The sequence below is a fragment of the Pantherophis guttatus genome, chromosome 1 (assembly GCF_059756535.1).
Source record: "Pantherophis guttatus breed Tessera chromosome 1, ASM5975653v1, whole genome shotgun sequence".
Taxonomy (NCBI): Eukaryota; Metazoa; Chordata; class Lepidosauria; order Squamata; family Colubridae; genus Pantherophis; species Pantherophis guttatus.
Window position 1 is genome coordinate 19,760,705 of NC_142063.1, and position 24,154 is coordinate 19,784,858.

The 24,154-nt window shown below is 42.7% G+C and overlaps 1 protein-coding gene across 2 annotated transcripts in view; it reads left to right on the forward strand.

Moving 5' to 3' along the window:
- Positions 1 to 24,154, forward strand: part of MFSD12 (major facilitator superfamily domain containing 12) — a 42,988-nt gene that overhangs the window by 3,448 nt on the left and 15,386 nt on the right. For both annotated transcript variants that reach the window (XM_034437680.3, XM_034437681.3), the window contains exon 2: positions 21,996 to 22,206. In XM_034437680.3, the coding sequence (XP_034293571.2) occupies positions 21,996 to 22,206 (211 nt within the window). The remainder of the gene's footprint in view (positions 1 to 21,995; positions 22,207 to 24,154) is intronic.

The window sequence follows — 24,154 nt, forward strand, 5'->3', positions numbered from 1 at the left end:
TTAACATTCTATACCAGGGGTGTCAAATCCGCGGCGTCAGGTCATGTGATGTATCGTGACTTTTCCCCCTTCGCTAAAGTGGGGGTGGGCGTGGCCAGTGCATGACGTATCTGGCCCATGGGGCGTGAGTTTGACACCCCTGTTCTATACCTTTGCCCTAGTCCAGTGTTTCTCAACCTTGGGAGCTTGAAGATGGGTGGACTTCAACTCCCAGAATCCCCCAGCCAGCGCTGCTGGCTGGGGGATTCTGGGAGTTGAAGTCCACCCATCTTCAAGCTCCCAAGGTTGAGAAACACTGTCCTAGTCAGATAATAGCATCTTCTTTTTTCTACCTCTGATCGTTACTGATGATTTGTGCCATCAAGTTGGGATTGATTCCTAGGGACTACATAGATTCTGTTTTAGCAACGAAAGATAGTCCTCAACTTACAATAGTTAATTTAATGACCGTTCAAAGCTACAGCGGCACTGAAAAAAAGTGACTTACGACAATTTTTCACAGTTCTGACCTTTGAAATATCCCCATGATCATGTGACCAAAATTCAGATGCTTGGCAACTGGTTCATACTTACAACCATTACTGTGTCTCAAGATCACGTGATCTGCTTTTGCGACCTTCTGACAAGCAAAGTCAATGGAGAAGCCAGATTCACTTAACAACCGGGTTACTAATTTATCCACTGCAATGATTCACTTAGCAGCTGTTGGAAGAAAGGTTGTAAAACAGGGCAAGATTCATTTAACAAGTGTCTCACTTTAAGCAACAGAAATTTTGGGCTCAATTGTGGTCGTAAATTGAGGACTACCTGCATTGCACTGAATATAGGCTCATACGCTTATGAGATTCTTGAAGATTATAATTTGAATAGAATCTTGATGGGGATTTTATTTTTCCAGGCAAGGCAAAAACGCTGGAATTAATAAAGCAATTTTTTTTTTTAAACAGCTTCCTGGCTTGATGGGAAAGAAACTCATTGCATGCCCAGAGGAGCCAAAATGCTTACATGCAAAACTGACTTGCTTTTTTAATGATTTATCTTAATTTGATCTTTATTACTGTAGTTTCTTCGTTACTTATCCTTTGCCAGCTGCCTTGGAAGGATGGCCTATTTAGTTTAGTAGAAATGTTATTTTGCTCGCTGACGGATACTAAATGCAAGACTAAAAGTTTCATTCTTCTGAAGCAGATGCTGTCCGTTGCCTTCTGCAGCCAGCGTTAGAAAACACTTTGAATGTATAGGAGCATGCTTGAGCTTAAAATAAGTGTAAATTGCTATTTTAATGTGGGTGGTTAATATGAGGATTCCATGGTAACTTTATAAAAGAAGAGCCATTCTTCTTTTCTTAGATGGGAGGTGAGAGGTTGGACAATGCAGTAGAAGAATATCTGATCCTGGATCTCAGTAAACGCATGACTGAGTTTATCACCCTGTTACTCATTTCTGTTTCCTTTCAGTCACATGCTAGAATCTAAAATCCCAATTGCATTGTTCCTGATTCCTGTATTTCACACAAAACAAGCTTGATCTTGAAGTTTTTTTCCTAATGAGTCAGCAAAGCAAAATTTTGGCAAAGGAATCTTTTTGCTTGGCTGTAGAAATCGAATAAATAAATACATGAGTATTTCCATTCTGCTCATTCCCAAATCCCCTCCAGCGCAGGGGTCTCCAACCTTAGCAACTTTAAGACTTGTGGACTTCAACTCCCAGAGCTTTGCTGGCTGAGGAATTCTAGGAGTTGAAGTCCACAAGTCTTAAAGTTGCCAAGGTTGGAGACCCCTGCTCTAGAAGCAGCATAAACAGAGTTTCGTCAGAGTGAGCCAAGGAATCTGATATTCATTCCTGTGGATTATTTCCTCCCACTATCATTACATAAGAGTGCAACATTGTGAGGAAGGCCAAGACAGCCAGTTTGGTGTAGTAGTTAAGGTCCTGGCCTAGAAACCAGGAGGCTGTGAGTTCTAGTGCTGCCTTAGGCAGGAAAGGCTGATTTTGGGCCAGTCACTTCTCAGTCCAACTCACTTCACAGTATTGTTGTAGGGGAAAATAGGAGGAAGAAGCAGTATTGTGTGTGTTTGCTCTTTGAATTACTTATAAATCAATAAACGTGGGATGAAAATCAACTAATCAGGGGAACTTTGTTTCAGTACTCTTGGAGGCAAATAGAGAATTGGAACTCGGCTCTTGGAGGGCCCATTGTAACTGCTGACTGATGGGTGTGCAGATGCTGCCTTGAAGGATTGCTTCATGAGAACATGCTAATTTTTTTAAAAAATCATGTTTTAAATTTCGGCTTCAGAAAGAGAACCGGCTTCAGAAAGAGAAATTTCGGCTTCATACCCCAATTTTGCTGTAAAGTATTAAGGCTAATCGCAGTAAATGGAAACTGATTGTTAAAGGGCCTTGGGAACCACAAATATGTTTGCTCTAACAAGCTGGCTACAAGATTGTTTGAGAAAGGAGGTAGCCTGAAAAAGCAACCTCAGTTGCATCATGCAGTTACATTAAGATGTAATTGACAAATCAGCTAGACATCAAAACTCTCTTTTTTCTCCTTGGAGGCTTATGGGTGCCTCTCTGCATGAGTTACCGCAGTGAGTTGGCCTCTTTTAGGAATGTTCAGGTAAGGTTGGCAGTTCAGCGGTTCGAATCCCAAGTGCCGCGTAACGGGGTGTCTTCTGCCAACCTAGCAGTTCGAAAGCACGTAAAAAATGCAAGTAGAAAAATAGGGACCATCTTTGGTGGGAAGGTAACAGCGTTCCGTGCGCCTTTGGTGTTGAGTCATGCCGGCCACATGACCACGGAGACGTCTTCGGACAGCGCTGGCTTTTCAGCTTTGAAACAGATATGAGCACCACACCCTAGAGTCGGGAACAACTAGCACCTTTACCTTTATGCAGAAGTGTAAGTGATAGCTTAAAGGATGGCATATGCTTAAATTCTATCTGAATTTAAATTGGGGAGTAAATTATGTAGAGATTTGTGCTTACTTTAGAGTAAACAGTTTAATTCCCTAAGGCAAAAATAGGAACCTTTTCTGCGGTAGATTTACAGTAGGTTTACAAGCTGGCAAGTTTTGAATAGCAAAGGCTGGCATTTTCTGTGCCTGTTGAGTATAATATATTCTTGGAGGGCCTGGTGAGACTTTTCCTTAAAACTTGGGACCTTGCTCTGCCTGCTTCTCTTTTCTGTGCAAGTGGATTTGGCCATATAAATGCTGAGTACATTATTCATATCTTATTGGTCAGCTCCTGCAGATATATGACTGCAGCCTTGGATTAACCATTATTAGGCAGAGTAAGCACGTGAGGTGAGAAGGGGGAACCACAGCAATTTCCCCTGAGCTATCATGTCCTTAACTCTTTTACTGCCACATTCAACTGTACTCAATTTTTTTGTCCTTATCTGCTCTATTCAGCTTTAATCTGCATTGTTAAAAATCTTTTTCATTGGCATGGTGAGTGATGAAATTTCAACATTTGGTTTGAAACTGTCAGATATAATACTCGTTTGCGTCATAGCATAATAATTTCCCTTCTGTCAAGGGATGCCATTGTTGGGCTATGCTTTGGGTATCCTCCGTTGACCTTAATTCAGCCCTGTGTGGCTGCAATCCAATAATATACTTAGCCTGCTTATTGAATTAATCCATTTTCTGGATTTGCTTTTGTTTACTTTTAAATGACAAAAACTAGTCAAACAAGCTGGGTTTGTGTGACATACACACACAAAACCCTTAACCAAGGTTAACAGATTGGGTTTGTGCGACGCATACAAAACCCATAGCCAAAGTTAATAGTTAACAAGTCATGTAAATGTAACAACTAGGGGAAAAAACCCTATCTTTGTGTTTATGTGTTCTTCTTTGTCTTTGCCTCTTTGCACAAACAAGAGACAAATATAGTGTGAGTTACAAGTTTTCTGCTCTCTTCTTTTTTTTCACTTTTATAACTTGGTTCCTTTATTCAGATGGAATAGTGTGTCCAGTTGTGAGTGCCACAGTTCAAAGAGAACCTTGACAAATTGGGAGTATTTTCAGAGGATACAAACATAATGAAGGATCTATGTTTAACCTACAGAAAAGGTGACAGAGGAGAGATTGTAGATAGCAATACTCGCATATTTAAAGTGTTGTCTTACGGAAGACAGTAGGTTTAATCTTTGTTATCCCAGAGGGCAGAATCAGAACCAGGGAGTTTAAACCCATAAGCAAAGGGGGCCATTCTAGACATCAGAAAGAACTTGTTGTGTTTCTCAACCTCAGTGACTTTAAAATTTGTGGACTTCAACTCGCAGAATTCTACATGGTCAATAGCTATTCTGTCCAGAGATGATGGAGCGTATGCAGGCAATCCTTGACTTACAATTGTAATCGAGTCCAGAATTATGGTTGTACGTCATGGCAGCTGTTAAGCGGGTCACCATGTGACTTTATGCCTGGTTTTACAGTCTTTTTTGCAGCGGTTGTTAAGCAAATGCTATGCTTGTTAAACAAGTCTATTTTATCCAATGAGAGTTTTCCTACCCAGAAATTAGAAGTAAATACCAGAAACTGGCAAAAAAATTGTTGAGTGGTTGTTAAGTGCCTTAAAAAAATCAGGTCAAAAGTACCATTTTAGGGGGACTGTCAAAACTTTATAAAGAGTTGTTAAAGGAGGACTACCCATAGTCCAGTGTTTCTCAACCTTAACAATTTAAAAATGTGTGGACTTCAACTCCCAGAATTCCCAAGCCCAGCATATAATAGACATATAACATGATCAATAATTACTCTGTCAGAGAAATAAAGACACTCAATTGCGGGGACGTCCCACTTTGGCAACTTAAAGATCTGTAGACTTCAACTCCCAGAATTCCCCAGCCAGCCTGTTCTAGTGGATCCTGGATTTGGACTAGATGACCTTGAGGCTTGAAGCAATGCGATTTCACTGCACCAAAGCCCTCCGTCGGCGTGCAAACACTTTTCCACACCGAGACTGGCAGCCCTCGGGGGAGACTTACAGAGGCTGCCTGCCGCTCCAAGAAGTGGCAGGCAGCTTCAGTGAGTCAGAGAAGCCGAGCACAGTATGCTCGTCCTACTCTCCCTTTTCTCTCACCGCTCCGTTTTTTGGAGCGCCGGGAGCAGGCAAAGAAACCGTGGTAGAGAGGCTGGACAGGAGACAGCTTGCTAGATCTTCGCAAGGTGAGTCTCCAGAGGCCCAGTGCCTGTGGAGAGTCCGTGCAGCAGGATGGGGAGGGGAAGCAATTGTGGGGAGCATGGGGTATCTCAGTGGGTCAGGGGAGGCCTTGGGTGGTCTTAAGCAGATGGCCTGTTCCATCACCAAGCCCCCTATAATCTTCCCCACCCTGAGGTACCTCATGTGTACTTAACAACCTGCGCCATTTGATTAGCAAATGCATGGGCAAAAAGCAGGGAGTTTTCACATTCGTTTTACGTGATTCATTCCAACGAATTCTCGGGTTACGAATGTAATTGGCAGTCTCCCATTACATTTGTAACTCAAGGACTATCTGTATTCACATTTCCCTTGCAAACAAACAACCCCCCCCCAAACCCTCATCCACATAGAGCAGGGGTGTCAAACTCGCATCGTCACGTGTCACGACTTTTCCCCCTTTCGCTAAACTGGGGGAGTGGGCATGTCCAGCGTGTGACGCATCCGGCCTGTGGGCCACGAGTTTTACACCCTTGACATACTGTAGAGATTTCTGGGAATTGATGACCAACACATTTGAAGGCTTCCTTTTGGGGAAGGAAGTTTGGCATGTGGAATTATTCATGGACTGGAGTGAAAAGCCTGATTAGATCTTCTTGGAAAGATATTTGAAGCAGGCCTTTAAAAATGTGCGAGTTCCAGGAAGATTAGAAAATATCCCTCAGGCAGATCAATTGGGGAATGGAGCCTTATTATTCATTTCATTTCAGCGTCATTTCCTCTGTAATTTTATCCCAACTGCCATTTATTTATCCGCAGCTTCCTTAATTCAGTCCTCTGTCTCCAGAGCTACAGTATTTATGCAAGCATTAGACCTTATATACCCCAGTATTCAGTTCTGCTTTCTCCTTCAGTAGAATTGCTAAAATGTCATTGAAATTTCTGGTGCAAAAAACCCCCAAAAGCACACTTGGTGATAGTGGAAGTCACACAACTGTTCTTGTGAAGGTGAATCCGGGACACCCCCTCCACTCTCCCCCCTCCCCCCTGGCTGCCTTTCCTTCAGCTATTGTGGTTCTTTCTAAATCATAACTTGTCCTGATTTTTCCAAATGACTTGAGGATCTGGGTGGCTCAGTGGCTAGGACGCTGAGCTTGTCAATCAGAAAGGTCGGTAGTTTGGCGCTTCGAATCCTTAGTATAGGTCTCCTGTGTGAGCAGGGGGTTGGTCTAGATTACCTCAAAGGTCCCTTCCAACTCTGTTACTGTTAAACTGATCTTTGTATCTGTGTTTTGGGGCCTGTTTCCATTGTGGATGGATTCCTGAGCCTGGCTGCTGATAGAAAAGTAAGGTCACAGCGGACTGAATGATCGACCGACTAGCCTCCGTCCCTCAGAGAGCTTTTCCCTCCCTCTTTGTTTTCTTTCGAATGCAGCATCATCTTCCAAAGTCCACCCTGAGGCCGTGGGGTCACTGTGGCCAAGTCACACTTGTGTTGATGGCCTGAGGAGGTTTGTAGATCCGCCATTTTCTAAACTTGGTTCTACAAAAGCCTGTTGGGGTTCCATGGAAGTCTAAGGGTAACCTCCCCCCACCCCCCAAAAAAATTTCCACTCAAGCACAGGAAACAGTGTCTAAAGTGTCTAAAGTGGAAAGGATAGTCTTATCCTTGATCCTTGATACAGGTAGTCCTTGACTTATGACTGTAATGGAGCCCAAACATTTCTGTTGTTCAGTGAGACGTCTGTTAAGTGAGTTTTGCCCCATTTTACGATCTTTCTTACCACAGTTGTTAAGTGAATCCATGCAGTTGATAAGTTAGTAGCGTGGTTGTTAAGTGAATCTGGTTTCCCCATTGACTTTGCTTGTCAGAAGGTCACAAAACTGATCACATGACACTGCAACTGTCATAAATATGAACCAGTTGCCAACCATCTGAATTTTGATCACATGATCATGGGTCATAATTGCAAAACGACCAGTAAGATTCCACAGAGTTGGTCTCCTCCAGGTCGCATCAGCTAAACAATGCCAGCTGGCGGGCCCGCGGGGGAGGGCCTTCTCTGTGGCTGCCCCAGCTCTCTGGAACCAGTTACCTCCTGAGGTCCGGACCATCCCCACCCTATTGGCCTTCCGAAAAGCGGTGAAGACCTGGCTTTTCTGGCAGGCCTTGGGCCGTTGATCTCGCTTTGCGATCTGATGAGATCCAGCCATGAATGGTGTGAATGGGTTTTAATGTCTTTAATGTTTTTAATTTTTAAGTGTTTTTATAGTGATTTTTTGAGAGTATTGTGAGCCGCCCTGGGTCTTCGGAGAGGGGCGGCATATAAATTGAATTAATAAATAATAAATAAATAAATAAAAGCACTGCAAAGGCCATAACTGTGAGAACGGTCATAAGTCACTTTTTCTGGTGCCGTTGTAACTTTGAACAGTCACTAAATGAACTGTTGTTAAATTGAGGACTACCTGTAGTCTTGTTCTCCCATGAATTTAATGTCCTGGATACAGTGATGGGTTTCTCCCAGTTCAGTCCGGTTCTATAGAACCGGTAGTAAAACCGGCGGGAGGTTCCGCCCCCCCACCACAACATCATCACGGGTGATCTGCACACGTGCAGAAGCGCGTATGCTCCCACTGCAAACCAGTAGTAAAGGTAAGTAGAACCCCTGCCTGAATATAATTGGTGGTTCACGGATTCTGGGAAATATATATATTTTTAATGAATGGGTTCTGCATTCTGAAAAAATGTAAACCGCTTCTCTAGATTAGTACAGGTAGTCCTTGATTTAAGACTGGACATTTAGTGGCTTTGAAGATCCACCCCAAAGGGACTTACAACCATGTTTCGAAGTTCTGACATTGCGCCCCCGCATCATATGAGCGCATTTTGGGTACTCAGCAACTGGTGCATTTATTGCAATTTGCATCTATCTGTAATCACGTGGCCACAATTTGCAATGTTTTTGCCAGAAACTGGTATTTACTTCCAGTTTCTAGCAAAAATCAGCCCATAGCAAACAATGGATTCGATTTATAACAGCCATATTTACTTAACAACCACTGCAAAAAAGATCACAAAAACAGGTCTGCACATAGTGACCCGCTTTACGACTGTCATGACTTATGATCATTATAACCAGGCACAATTACGGTCGTAAGTTGAGGTTGTATTTCGCAACCTTGACAACTTGAAGGTATCTTGAACATCTAGTATACTGGCTGGGGAATTCTGGAAATTGAAGTCTACACATTTTAAATGTGCTGGAACTGAGAAGCACTGATCTTGATTAAATTTTGAGATTCCTCTGCCATCTACATCCCTCGGGCAACTTCTTAGCACTTCAAGATCTAATTTTGCTCAATTGGAGGGCTTTTGATTCAGTTGGAGGGGGGTTGCAGAGAAAATCAATCCTTACTTAGGATGTTGATCAGAGTTCACCTTGGGGAACAAACAGGAGAAATCTAAGCCAGTTTCATCATTATCTAAGCCTGCATTTCTTAAATTTAAGACATGTGGACTTCAACTCCCAGAATTCCCCAGGCAGCATGGATTCTGGGAGTTGAAGGCAACCATGATGGCTTGATGTTACTGGAAAAATGTAAGAGTCAGCATTCTTGGCTATTTTCTCCCACCCCACCCCTTTCCTGGGCATCAAGTGCTTATGGTGAAGTTGCAAAACAGATGATGAAATATGCATTGTGACGTCACATTGCAAAGTCAGGTCTTTTTGTATGTCTGTGTCTCAGTCTAATGCTTAAGTCATGTGGTGGGGATTGCAAAGAACAGTTTATTCTGCATTAGTGGGGCGGGGGAAGCTTACAGTGCTGTTTCTGTATATTAAGGCTGGCTGTAATGCTATTCCAAACTTAATGCAGATTTTCCTGCCAAAATATTATCCTACTGTTATTTTGTACTGGGGGCGCTTGGAAGATTCCAGGAGTCACATTGTGGAGATGGAAAACAAGTTTTTGCTTTTAATTATAGCTAACACATCTTGACAAGCAGCTAGCCCCAATCAGATGCTGTCCAGGTGGACTGAATAATACTTTTCGTTACTGGCATTTGTGCTGCTATTGAGAAATAATGGGGTTTGTAGGCCTAGCTGGGGTCAGGTTTATTTTCATCCTCACAACAGCCTTGTGAGCATGAGAAAACTTGTTTTAAACATCCATGGTGTAGGCAGGGGAGACCCAGGCAGGTCACAAGACTCTCCTTCAGTTGGATTCCTACATTCCTTGTTTATTAACTTGTATCCCTCTTCCCATTTATTTCAATTAGCGGGGCTGGCTTGAGTTAATTTTAAATTGATTTTAAATTGGGTTATTTTAATTTACGGCCAATAATATTTAATTATTTTAAATTGTTTTTAAATTTTGTATGTATTGTTTTTTATTCTGGCTGTTCACCGCCCTGAGTCCTATTCTGGAGAAGGGCGGTATAGAAATTTAAATAATAAATAAATAAATAAATAAATATATTAAAAGCATTAAGTAAATAAGGCCAAACAATAATCCTTAGGTTCATAGAGTTAGAAAGGACCTTGAAGGCCTTCTAGTCCAGGGGTCTCCAACCTCGGCAACTTTAAGCCTGGAGGACTTCAACTCCCAGAATTCCCCAGCCAGCAAAGCTATCAAAAGAATATGATGATGGCTGTGAAAATGAACGTGTGGGTTTTGGGGTTTCATTCTTTCTCTTTCTCTCAGAAGCTAGTTCCTTTTTCTAATTAATTAAAAATTAGAACTATGTGGGCAGGCTCGGAAGCTAAACAAAATACAATGCTAAGGTTGTTGCTGGTGTACAGGAGGGAGGTTCAAAAGCTATCCGCACTGTGCTTAGAAAACAATCGGCACCTGAACATCAGCAAGACAAAGGAGATGGTGTTAGACTTCTGGAAGAAGAGAGAGGAACCTGCCCAGTGGTGGGTTCCTCCCGGTTCGGCCCAGTTCGGCCGAGCCAGTAGCAGTGACGATATGACGTCACCGAACCGGTTCTCTTTGTTTGGGAGCTGGGCCCTTCCACCTCCCCCTCCCTGCGTTATTCTTACCTTTTACTTGGCCCCACCCCCAATCTATTCACTGCCTCCCGAGTCCCAGGTGATCGGCTAGAAGGAAAAAAAGCTGTTTAAACTCTTGCCAAGGGGCTTCAAAGGGCCGCCCTACAGCTGATTAGTGTTAAAAGGCAGTGTGGTGGTAGACCGGTGCCTCCAAAAACAAATGAGTAGACTGGTGCCACCAAAAACAAATCAGTAGACCGGTGCCTCCAAAAACAAACGAGTGGACCGGTGCCTCCAAAAACAAATAAATAGACTGGTGCCTCCAAAAACAAATGGGTAGACCAGGACGCTCCAAGAACAAATGGGTAGACTGGTACAGCTCTGCAAGCAGCTAAAAGCCTGGTAGACCAGTACCTCTGCTAAATCCTAAAGAATTGTTACATGACCATCACACCACGCCCACAAAATAAGCCACACCCACAGAACCGATAGTAAAAAAAATTAAGAACCCACCCCTGAACCTGCCCCACCTTACATCGAGGGGGACTGTGTGAAGAGAGTTTTCCTCCTTTAAATGCTATCTCAGCGAAGATCTCACCTGGAAAATCAACGCAACCCAGGTGGCCACAAAGGCCCAACAGAGACTCCACTTCCTTAGGGTCTTGCGAAAAAATAAAGTGGAACAACAACTGATGACCTCTTTTTACCGGTCCACAATAGAAAGCATCCTCACTCATTGCATTACGGTGTGGTATGCTGGCTTGACAGCCGCAGATAGAAAGACATTACAGAGGGTGAGCATAGGACAAAACGTCTAAGGCTCGCTGCCTTAGAAGAATGAGTAAAATCCTCAGGGACGACTCACACCCTGGTTAGCACTTCTTCATTCTCCTGCCATCTGGAAGGAGCAGGGGTAGGTTCTAAATTTTTTTACTACCGGTTCTGTGGGCGTGGCTTGGTGGTCATGTGACAATTATTTAGGATTTAGCAGAGCTGGTCTACCAGGCTTTTAACTGCTTGCAGAGCTGTACCGGTCTACCCATTCGTTTTTGGAGGCACCTGTCTACTCATTTGTTTTTGGAGGCACCTGTCTACCATCACACTGCCTTTTAACACTGATCAGCTGTAGGGCGGCCCTTTGAAGCCCTGCGGCAAGAGTTTAAACAATTTTTTCCCTTTTAGCTGATCAGCTGGGACTCAGGAGGCAGCAATAGATTGGGGATGGGGCCAAATAAAAGGTAAGAATAATGCGGGGGGGGGAGCGGGAGGGCCCAGCTCCCAAACAAAGAGAACCGGTTTGGTGGTGTCATATAGTCACTGCTACCGGCTTGGCCGAATCGGGAGGAACCCACCACTGGGAAGGAGATATGTAGAAGCATAGACAGCCACACAAACAGGCTGAAGAACAGTTTTTATCCGTAGGCTGTCAGACTCCTGAATGAAAAATAACTCTACAACAACATAGTATGATTGATTTACGGGGCTGGCGCATCGTGCAATAAGTCCACATGGTGCAATAGGATTGGGTGATTGTTAGTAGGATTCACTGGGCTAGGGCTTTTCTTTTTGTCTTTCACTGTGAGTTGTATTGTGTTGGGAGTGGGGGGTGCATGAAGCGAGGCTCAGCCAGTCTCATTGTACACATGTTGTAGGCTGACAATAAAGGATTGAATTGAATTGTTCCCTTCCAAAAAATTTCGACTTCAGAATGATTTGGGTGATTCTACTAGTGGGAGGAGTGGAGGGAAACCGAGCTTAACTCCAGAAGACTGGAGGACATATTTACCCTGATTCCAGTGAGACTCTTAGTGTAATTTATTGGTTGCATCATGTTTATTAGCCCTCTGGAAACTGGGGCTTCAACCAGCATGGCAGGAGGTGGTTTCATAAGTACCAATAAAGGAGAATATTTGGTTAGAGTGCCCTGAAGATGTTACCTAGTTTTGGTAACGAAGTATCTGCAAGAAAACAACAAGCTCAGAGAGCACCAAGGACCCCGGTCTCATAATTTTGAGAATTCTCCATAGCCCTGTGATACCTTTAAGCAGATGCAAAACACCAGCCTTTGTCCTTGAAGCAGCCTAAGTTAGGGGCCACGGGAGGGAAGGGAAGGGGTGGTATGGTGTTACTGTGCCAGTCACACTGAGTTTTAGAGAGTTTTGTTTGCATGTCATCTGAAATTACACTATTACCAGCATTTGTAAACAGGGCAAAGTTTGATTTTCAAGACCAAAAACTTCAGCCTGCCCTCTGTTCTTCTGGTCAGGGCTCTCCCAAAACCTGTGAGTGTGTGTGCTGTCCCACTCATGCATATACACACGCCACAGTGGTAAGGAGTTTCTAATAAGGCTTCCAAGACTGAATTGTATTCTCCAGCAATTCCTAGTGCCAGCCCCAGCTCAATTTCAAATCTTTATTGTCAGTGCACAACATATGTACAATGAGATTGGTTGAGCTCCCTCGGTGCACACACACACCCCCCAACACAATACAACTCACAGTGAAGACAGAAAACCCCTAACCCAATAAATCATATTAACAAAACACCCAGTCCTATTGCTCCAGTGTGAACATGTTACACGCCGGCCCTGCAAGTCCATTATACTACATAATTATGATGTTCAACCCCAATGAGTTCCACAGGATACTCAAATGAAGCCTAGTCCTGAACACTAGTCCTCAAGGCAAAGCTATTCAAGTCCACTAGACAAAGGCAAGTTCCAAGACAAAGTGTTGTGGCCTGTACACGGCCTGTGCGACTGGTGGCTGATTCGGACAGCGAGGAGGCTGGTGTGGTGCTGCGCCAGCAGCCTGTGCAGCTGGCATTCGTGTCAGACATTGAGGCTGGAGAAGATGTGGTGCTAGAGGCGGGGATTCAGCCAGGGCCTTCAAAACCTCCAGAAGCTCCCATAAGTGAAGAGGAAGAAGAGGAGGAGCCTCTTCTCGATGCACGGGCACGCAGAGCTGCCAGAAGGCAGGAGTGGTTCCTCAGGAGGAGGTCTCCTCGAGAGTAAGGCTTGGGGCTAATTGGCCATTCCCTTAGCCTATTTAAGGAGGAATGCCGACTGAAGCAATTTGCAGGGAACAACTTGTTCACTCTCCTTTGTGCCTTGATCTTCGTTCTTTGCAAATTGCTTCTGCTAATCATAGTAAGATTAAGATTATTTATTCTTTGGATTTTTGTAGGCTGTTAAGAAAGTTAATTAACAGCCTTTGGGAAAAAAAACCTCATTTAATTTAGTAAACTAAGGTTTGTACAGACTTTGTGTGTGCTGCGTTCTTTGGGGTCCATAGCTGGGGCAGAACACGAAGACAAATTCTCTGGCAAAGGCAAGGCAAGGCAAGTCAAAGGCAACAATTGAAAAAACACAATCCAAAATTCAAGACAAGAACCCACAGCAAGGAAATGAACCCGTTCCCAATATCGCCCCCATCTGTCCGCTGTGCTAAATAGCCAGCTTCTGGTGCAGCCCATCAAGAGGGGAGAAGAGGCTTTTTCCTCGTGAGTACGGGTAGTCCTCGATGTATGACTATAATTGAGCCCAACATTCCTGTTGCTAAGTGGAACATTTGTTAAGTGAATCTGCCCCATTTTATGACCTTTCTTGCCATAGTTGTTAAGTGAACCACTGTAGTCGCTGAGTTAGCAAAACGGTTTTTAAGTGAATCTGGTTTCCCCATTGATTTTGTTTATCAGGTCATAAAAGGGGATCACATGACCCCAGGACACTGCAACGGTCATAAATATGAGTCAGTTGCCAAGCATCTGAATTTTGATCACATGACCATTCGGGATGCTGCAGTGGTCATAAGTGTGAAAAATGATCATAAGTCATTTTTTTCAGTGCCGTTGTAACTGCAAAATTTACTTAACAATTGTCTCACTTAGCAATAGAAATTTTGGACTCAATTGTGGTCATACGTCGAGGACTATCTCTCTCTCTCTCTCTCTCTCTCTCTCTCTCTCTCTCTCTCTCTCTCTCTCTCTCTCTACCTGAGGATCTTTTAATTCTCAGAAATTGAAAAAATCTCCCATCCTTTTGCTCTCGGTTAATAGAACATTGTTGCATCCAGATCTCCAATCAAGGCTACTTTGGTTCTTTTCAGACTAAATTTAGATTACAACCTGCCCTAAGAAGCCTCAGCTAACACGGTTAATGAAGTTATAAGAACTAGAGATGAAACATCTGGATGGCACCACACTGTTTTTTTTCTTTCTTTCTTTCCCAGGTTTTCTTTCTTTCCCAGGTTTGGTAGCTTTCGTGTTGTGGAGGTTATTAAATCAATAAACCGTGAACCTCTATCTCTATGAGACTCTACTTAAACAAATGAGCCTCTGAAGCAGTTTACAGCAAATGTTTTTATTTACACAATAAAAACATAATAATATATATACAATCAATAAACATCACTAAGTTACTGTTATAAATTATACTGTCAGCTATCTATCTATATACATATCTCCATGGCATTGGACCTGGATACCTTCGAGACCGTCTTCTGCCACCAGTAGCCTCCCACCGGCCAGTTCGCTCCCACAGAGAGGGTCTCCTCAGGGTGCCATCGGCCAAATTATGTCGGCTGGTGACACCCAGGGGGAGGGCCTTCTCTGTGGGAGCCCCTGCCCTTTGGAATGATCTGCCCCCAGAAATTCGTAAAATCTCTGATCTCCATGTGTTTTTCGCTGTGCCCTCAAAACCATGTTGTTCCGCCAGGCTGGGCTATCAATGTAAAGATTTTTAATTGGTTTTAAATGGGATTTTAAATTTGGGGTTTTACAAATTGGGCCTATTATTTAATTATTTTAATTATTTTTAAATTTGGTCTATCTTTGTGTTTTTAATTAGGCTGTACACCGCCCTGAGTCCTTCGGGAGAAGGGCGGTATAGAAATAAAATAAATAAAATAAAATAAAATAAAATAATAAAATAAAATAAAATTATATATATATATATATATTTTCTATCTAAGCTATGCATTTATGAATATTCTTCCTCAGAAGAAATACAACAAGATACCACAGAACTGCTCTTCTAACGGACTTCCAGACTGCTCACAGTTATCTAAAGGAAGATCCTAGAATACAATACAATACTAGACAGAATATCAAACTGAACAGCAAGGTGAAGAGCAAACTGAATACCAAACTGAAGAGCAAAGGTTTCTGTTAAGAATCTCCTTTTTACTGTTAACTATGACAGTTAGGGGATGGCCATGGAGATTCAAACACACTAGCTGCCCTCTGATTGGCCCACGTATCTGTACATTCCAAAAGCCATTAATAGGCACAGCTATAGAGAAATAATTTTTCTCTAACACTTCGGATGCACCGAGTTGTTAAATAGGAAAATACTCAACCGGTTGCCTGGGGACGATGAGAACTGTAGTCCCAACCAGGGTGGATTTGATTTAAATCGAGTTGATTTAAATCACAATTTAAATCATGATTTAAATCACTAGTAAAAAGGCTTGATTTAAATCAACTCAATTTAAATCATAATTTTTAAAGAGCAACTGTCATCTCTGCTACTCCTTTGACCCGCTGTTGACTCACCGATAGTCCCAGTGTTGCAGAATATACAGCCTCATGCTACATAACTAAGCTCCATTTCATGCTGAATAAACGAAATTATTTATGTATCTTAAATAGAAAACTATCTTACGATAAATTTTTACCCCAAAAGTTTTTTATTAAAATAAATTCAATAAAAATCAAAAAAATCTCATTTGGATAATTTGGACTGCTCTTTTCTAATCAGACTGTGGAGAAAGGCTCTTAATGAAAGCCCGCGTCATCAGGAGAAGAAGTTGGCCAAACAGATGTTTGGGGTGAGCTTTTTTTTAGTCCTCCTGATCAGATGACAGTCTGAAACTGCAGGGCCTGCTGACTTTTGAGGAAGTTGGACTTGACATCTGTCTCAAGGGGGAAGCAGCCATTTTTTTTCGGCTGTGGCTGGGTCAGCAGGCAGCCTGACTTCGCCTGCCGAGGCAAATGCAGAAGCGGTGAGGCCCAATGCCACTTCTGGGAGCTTGCAAATTAAAAGGATCTATTTGTGAGTTGTGAATTTATTCAGATTATGAGAGTTGAATAAATGAGATTAGGGATGCTAAATTTGCATGGGATCTAATTATGCTAGACAGCCAGTTTCTAATATTGGCTCTCCACTGCAATTTATATCCTGTTTTTCTGCCAGGCAGGCAAGGCGATTATAGTTAGTCCTCGATTTACAACAGTTTGTTTAGTGACGGTTTGCAATTACAACAGCAATGAAGAAAGGGATTTACGACTCTTTTTTTCAAATTTACGACCATTGTAGCATCCCCAGGGCCACATGATCAAAATTCAGACGCTTGGCAACTGGCATATATTTATGATGGTTGTAGTGTTCCAGGGTCATGGGATCACCTTTTGTGACCTTATGACAAGCGAAGACAGTGTGGAAGCCAGATCCACTTAACAATGTATTACTAACTTAACAACTGCTGCGATGCACTTAACAACGGTGGCAAGAAAGGTCGTAAAATGGGGCAAAACTCAATAACCGTTGCTTAGCAACAAAAATGTTGGGCTCAATTGCAGTCATAAGGCGAGGACTATCTACTATAGTATGCCCCCAACAACAACCCTGTGAGGTAGGTTGCCCTTAGAAAATGACTGGTCCCAAGTCACTAATGAGAACTGTGATGAGTGGGGATTTGAACTGGGCCTCCCAGATCCCAGTCCATTTCGTCAAACCACCGTGCCATATCACCATGTGTTAGCTTTCTCTTGTTTGGTGCCCTTCAAACATTAGGATCGCAGTTTCCAGTATCCAGTTTCAAGCCCCTGCTTGGAATCCCAAGATGCCGGAGCGATCCTGGTTGGAAAAAAACTGCTTTTTGTGTATTAAGATTAAACAGGAAGCAGCAGTACACTGTCTAATACAGTATATGTAATCGAATTGAAATGGGAACAGCTTGGGCTAGTTTAAATCAAGTATGTTGGTATTCTATTGGAAGAATGTTCCTGGTTGCTGATGGCTAATATATTTTAAGTAGACAATCCTTGACACATTGGGTCATTGTTTCAGAGATATTTATTTACCTAAAGAGATCAAGAGAAAGGTCACCCTTGCAGCCCAAAAGCAACAAGAATGAGTTCCAACTTCCTGCCAGATTTTGCATTGGCTTTGCTTGTGGGTAGCTTACCCGGAGCATCAACAATCACAATCACATGATTGCAACAGTGCAATGACCAGAATTTTGTCATGGTTACAACCTGTTCTCTGAGTTTCAGCCGTGTCAACACCCCCACACAGTCATGTGATTACAATCTGGCGACCAATTCACACTTACAACCAGTTGCAGTGCCCCACAATCACGTGGTCATCATCTGCAGTTTTTCCCTGCCGGCTTCCCTGGAAAGCCAGTGAAGAAGCTGGCAGGGAAGGTTGCAAGTTGCTCAGGTAAGCGTCTCCCACTTGCTTTCCTCTCCAGGTCTTTTCCCCCACCAGGCATCAGCTTTTGACCTGGCTGCTGGCCTGGAACTTGCAACTTCCCATTAGCTTCCCCATTGACTTTCCTTGTCGGAAGCCGGAAGGGAGTGTTGGAAATGTCTATGGAGATTCTCAGTCATCCCGGTCATGGTTGTCACAAAGCAGAGGTAGTATTCAGTAGGTTCTGACCAGTTCTGGAGAACAGGTAGCGGAAATTTTGAGTAGTTCGGAGAACTGGTAAATACCACCTCTGACTGGCTCCATCCCCATCTATTCTCTGCCTCCTGAGTCCCAGCTGATCAGGAGGAAATGGGGATTTTGCAGTAACCTTCCCCTGCAGTGGGGTGGGAATGAGATTTTACAGTATCCTTCCCCTGCCATGCCCACCAAGCCACACCCCACAGAACTGGTAGTAAAAAAATTTGAAACCCACCACTGTCCCAGAGATGCTTTTTGAAAAAACAACTGGTGTTTTTTCAAATAAAATAGATTAAAATAGGCACAGCAGCTGACCATCATAAAAACAACCATCAGCAAGAGGCAGGCTTCATCACACAGCTGAGGCCGCAAACCACGTTGTCAGGGCCTCACGAAAGGCCAGCAGGGTCATGGCTAGTCTAATCTCAGATGGAATGACGTTCCACATGCTATCAGTATAAGTGTCAAAATGAAAAACTGATGGGAAGCAATTCATAAGTGCTATGAGAATGTTGAACCCCACAGTAAGGTTGTGGGTGCAACAGGTGTAGCAGGAGAAACAGCGTGGAACACAGATGTGGTTTGCTTATGAAGTCGTTGTGTAACTTGAAGGTACAGATGAAAACTTTATCTGAGCTTGACAATTAAAAAAATTCTCTGATCGTTCTCCGGTGCAAAGGAAAATTTAGCAAGAAAGGGTGCAAAACACTTTAGGGAATTAGTTTGTTAAGCATGCCTGAGATTACATGGGTAGAATCCTGCTTGAAACCATAGAAAAGGAAACAAAGCTTGCAGGAGAATAAATAGGCTGCTCAGCAAATACGTCAGAATTGAGCAAGGAGAGAATTAACAAGGACAGAATATCCCCATGGTTGTTTAATGTGTGTATAAGCAAAAACATAAAGGGATTTTATGCTGGGGGATTTTAGAGACAAGTGGGTAGTGTGAATGTGTATGTATTCAGTTTTTATCCCCGCTTATTTTATAAGTAACTTAAGGCAGCGAACATACCTAATTCTCCTTCCTTCCCCTATTTTTCTCACAAAATCCTGTGAGCTGAATTGACCTGAGAGAGGGTGACTGGCCCAAGTTCACCCAGCCTGCTCTAATGCCTAAGGCGGAACTAGAACTCACAGTCTCCTGATGATTGGCCCCAAATTACCCAGCCGGCTTTCATGCTAGGATGGGACCAGAACTCACAATCTCCTGGTTTCTAGGCCAGCAACTTAACCACCGCACCAAACTGGCTCCATTGTAGCTGCAAAAACACAGTGGGTGGTTTGGGGACTTTACTGAGGAATGAATGAATCTGCAAAGAAGTAAAAAGATATGTGTTCTTTTAAGTTTGGAGTAGTGTTTCTCAGCCTCAGCAACTTTAAGATATATGGATTACAAACTAGAGTTAGAGGACTGGAGAATTCTGGAATCCTGAGAGTTGAAATCCATACATCTTAAAGTTGCTGAGGTTGAGAAACGCTGCTTTAACAGATTAACAGTTGGAAGGGACCTTATAGGTCATCTAGTCCAACCCCCCGCTCAAGCAGGAGATCCTATACCATTTCTGACAAATGGTAGTCCAATCTTTTCTCGAAAGCCTCCAGTGATGAAACTCCCACAACTTCCAAAGGCAACTTCTGTTCCATTGGTTGATTGTTCTCACTGTCAGAAAGTTCCTCCTCATTTCTAGGTTGAATCTCTCCTTGGTCAGTTTCCATCCATTATTCCTTGTCTGGTCTTCAGGTTTAGAGAAAAGATTGTTGAGTGGCATATGATGGATAATTCCATTAAATATTAGGGGGAAACGCCCCTCTTAACAATAAAAACAGATCATTTATGTGATAGGTCCCCTTATTGGATGTGTTTAAGCATACAGTAGTGGCCAAAATTGTGGAAACCTTTTGGGAAAAGTGTATTTTTGAGATTTGATGGCTAATAACACCACTTTTCTTTTTTGGAGTTTCAAGATAATTATATTCGACTGCAGGAATGGCCTGGGAATAGCCCAGACCTTAACCCAATTGAAAATCTATGGAGCCAACTAAAGAAACTTGTTAGTCAGAAGCGACCCAGCAATAAAGCCCAGTTAATAGAAGCAATCATTGAATCGTGGTTTCACATTATAACAGCTGCAGAACTAAAAGACTTGGTTCACTCCATGGGAAGACGTTGTAAGGCTGTAATTCATGCTAAAGGTTACCCAACTAAGTATTAACTGACGTGATAATGTTTGTATATCTCGTTTTTTCTATGGTGATGATTTTTGTATATCTCATTTTTTCTATGTGTTTCACTTTTCTTCTTTATACTGTAACTGTTATTCTAATAGCAAATCCTTCATAGAAGTTATTGCATTACATTCTTGATTAAATTATCTTTCCATTGATATATAAGTTTATGGTACTTCTCCAAAAAAAGTGATGTTATTAGCTAGTTTTAGAAAATACACTTTTCCCAAAAGGTTTCCACAATTTTGGCCACTACTTAGATCAGATACTCAACTGTCTCAGAGGTTTTCATTTCCTACACTGATCGAAAGGCTGAAATCACACACCTGGTAGCCTCTACACATTGTAAAGTTGCCAAAATCAAAAAAAAAAACCACGAGGTTCTAGAATTCAAAGATTCTATTAAAATGTTCCTTTTTACATCTTCAGTCTAATTCCATGTGTGATTATTATGCTTTTCCTGGAAGACTTGCTCCCCTGGAGCTCGCTTAGTTCCTTTGTCCTGTACAAACCATTGTTAGGTGTAGAAATTAATGGAACAGTTAATATTTAGGTGCATCTCTGACGTAGTTTTTCCAGAACTATGGTCACCTTAATTTCATACCATTGTGCTTAATCGCAGATATTTGTAATCGTAACAAAAGTTTAATGACAAGTTGTTATTAGTATTGAAATTTTGATATGTTTGTTTTTGGTTGTTTATATTTTTTTTGGGGGGGGGGGGTTTTCTTGCTTTTTTTGTGTATTATGTTTCTTTTTGTACTGTGTATTTTAATCTTTGGAAATTTAATAAATATTATTTTTTTAAAAAAGTTTAATGGTTTTGCATTTCTTTGCTTAAGTTCAGCTGGGCAGGAGCACACTTGTGGTCAACAAGGCCATAAATTGATGTGAGGTTATAAGGAAGAATAATGAAATTGTCATTAATTTCAATAATGAAATTGTTGAGAGGTAAAGCAGATGTCCCAAATTAGAGACAAGTCATGGAAAAGCATATTTCATTTATGATGAGTTTGTTTTAGATGATACTTTTCCTCTAGGAACCCAAAGTGGCATACATAATAGTTCCTCCTTAGCTTTGATTCTCATAAAAATTCTCTGAAATAGGCTGGGTTGAGAGATATGATTGGCCCTGAATCACCGAATGAGTTTCCGTGGGTGGATTTGAACCTCAGTTTCTCTGGTCCTATTTTCTAATGCATCATACTGAAAACTCCCAAGAATCAGATAACTATAAATCAGCAGCATTTGGACAAGAGACTCCTTAAAGCAGTGGTAGGCAAATGTGGCCCTTTTACAACCTGTGGACTTCAACTCCCAGAATTCCTCAGACAGCTTGGCTGTTTCAGGAATTCTGGGAGTTGAAGTCCATAGGTTGTAAAAGGGCCACATTTGCCCACCCCTGCTTTAAAGGATTTAATATTTCTTTTAAATAGCCTCACTAATGAAATGTTATATGTGAGATATAGGTGATGTTCTTGTCTGCCATCTGTAATCTTCCATGCTTCCCATCATATTTTATATTTTTCTTATAGTTTGTTAAAGACAGCAACAGCAACAGCAATTATTATTATTATTATTATTCCAGTACAGCAGGCCTCGTGCTGTGATTTGATGAGGTAAAACTTCATTGTTTCTCTCATCTGATTACAACCCTAGATTGCCTCTTTCAAGCTTGTCCAAAGATGCTTTTTCCAAAACGCAATTGGACTTTCTTGGGTTGTTTTTTTTCCTTGGGGTTTTTTCTTCTTCAGTTCTAACTGAAGAGCAATTCTAAGAGGACTGAAGAAGCTCCTTGGAGGAGAAGTGAAACAATTTCAAAGGGAAAAAACCCTCAAGAAAGTCCAGTTGCATTTTGGAAAAAGCACTTTGGGACAACCATGGCCTGGATGATTGAGAATCTCCATAGACTCAAGTTTGTACTTTGATCATCTCTCTGCACAGGGACCATCTGCGTTCTGCTCTCCTTCCCCTTCATCTTCAGCCCATGCATCGGCTGCACGGAGAACACACCTGAGTGGGCTGCGCTCATCTACTTCATCCCATTTATTATCATCTTCCAGTTTGGCTGGGCAGCCACCCAAATATCTCACCTCTCGCTCATACCAGAGTTGGTCACTACTGACCATGAGAAGGTGGAGCTCACAGCTTTCAGGTAAGATCTGATAGGAAAGTGGATCATCCTCTCAAACCTTGTTGACAGCATTTGGCCAACATGTCTGGCTTTGTCCTGACCTAGGCTTCCTGAGACAGTAAAAAGCACACGATTAGTCCCAAAAACCCTTTTTATTTCAATGGCTCTGAATTCTGTTCATTTACAGCCTGTAATGAGTTTGTAAAGAGTCCGACAGAAGTCTGCCACAGTCCTTTGGGATAAGGCTGATAAGCACCCACCTTTATCTCCCTTGACACGCTGCCAAAGACCTAATTGCCAGTTAGCTTTGCAAGGCCACACGGAGCACAGAGTCAAACGGAGCTTCAGAATTTAAACCGACCAGAACGAACAAAGTTGCTTCCTGCAAAGGCTCATGTTCCTTTGCTCCACCTTTATGTCTTAAGGGAGGGGCCAATCATCTCCGAGCCTTGCTCCCGAGTCCCCCTTTTGCCTTAACTGTTCTTGCCTTCTGGCAGCTCTGCGCAGGCGCGCACTGGGAACAGACTCCCCCTGATCCTCTGCCTCACTGACGTCAGACTCTGGAGGCTCCGGAGTCAGAACCTAACTCCCAGATGGCCCTGGCCCCATCTCTGCCTCCGATGCAGAGCCCTCGTCCGGGACTTCCTCAGACTCCAGGACTGGCCCATGTTCCTCCCCAGCCTCCTCACTGTCTGACTCTGCTGCCAGCTCTGCAGGCTGCCAGTGGACCACAACAGATCCATCCCACTAATGGGGAGTTCTAGGACATCAGCACAGGCAACAAGCTGTTAGTCAATTCCAGTCACCACCAATGGTTCAACATTGTTACCCTATGGAGGCCAATACATTTGATGATTGATTGATTGATTGATTGATAAATAGATAAATAAATACATCTGACAAATGGATCCCGTACCTACAAGAAAAAGCTAGAAAGTAAAAACAAAATGTGATTTAGTGAACACACAACTGCAGAATCAGTTCTCAGGTTGTAAGAAGTGCTTTCAGGGATCTAAATTGCAATGGATGACCTTCAAGGTTCTAGGACAGTGATGGCTAATCTTTTTGCCATTGCGTGCCAAAAGCAGGGGGAGCACGGGGGATGTGTGTATGCGTGTGCCCACACCCATAATTCTCTGCCTCCCACGCATGCGCCCATGACCCCGTGCTCCCCCCACTTTTGGCACATGATGGCACAGTGGGCACGGTAGGCCCATTTTTTGCTCCTCCCAGGCTCCAGAGCCTCTCTAGGAGCCTGAGGAGGGAAAAAACAGCCTTCCCCACACCCCCAGAGGCCCTCTGGAGGCTGGAAACGACCCATTTGCCGACTTCCAATCCCACCGGAACTAAGCTCGCGTGCCCACTAATATGGCTGTGTGTGCCACCTGTGGCATGCATGCCATAGGTTCGCCATCACAGTTCTAGGATATCCTTTAAAGGTCAGCTGTCATTACCCACCATAACTCATTATTTATTTAGGTAAACTGAAATTAACACCTGAGTTATTTAATTCGTTTTTAATAAATAATTAAATTTAAATTTAAAATTGAATAACGTGACTTGCAACCTCCTGCTAGCTTCTCTATTGACTTCCCTTGTCAGATGCTGGCTTGGGAGATCGCAGATGGCAACCCAGTGACTGCAGGACGCTACAAGTGTCATAAGTGCGAGCTAGTTGCAAAGCACCCGGGTCACGATTACGTGACCACAAGGATGCTGCAGTGGTTTTAAGTGCTAGGGCTGGTCATAAATCACATTTTTCAGTGCCATCATAACTTCAGACAGTTGCTAAACAAGTAGTCATTACGTGAGGACTATAGAAGCTGATGTAAAATGTCCTAAATAAGTTTTTTCCTTTAAGGTTTTTAACTGAAAAAGTCAAAATGGAGTGAATCCAGCTGGCTGGGTAAAAGCAGGAACCCAGCAAATGACATTTTTTGCAAGGCAAATTACCCAAGTGGCAGTTTCT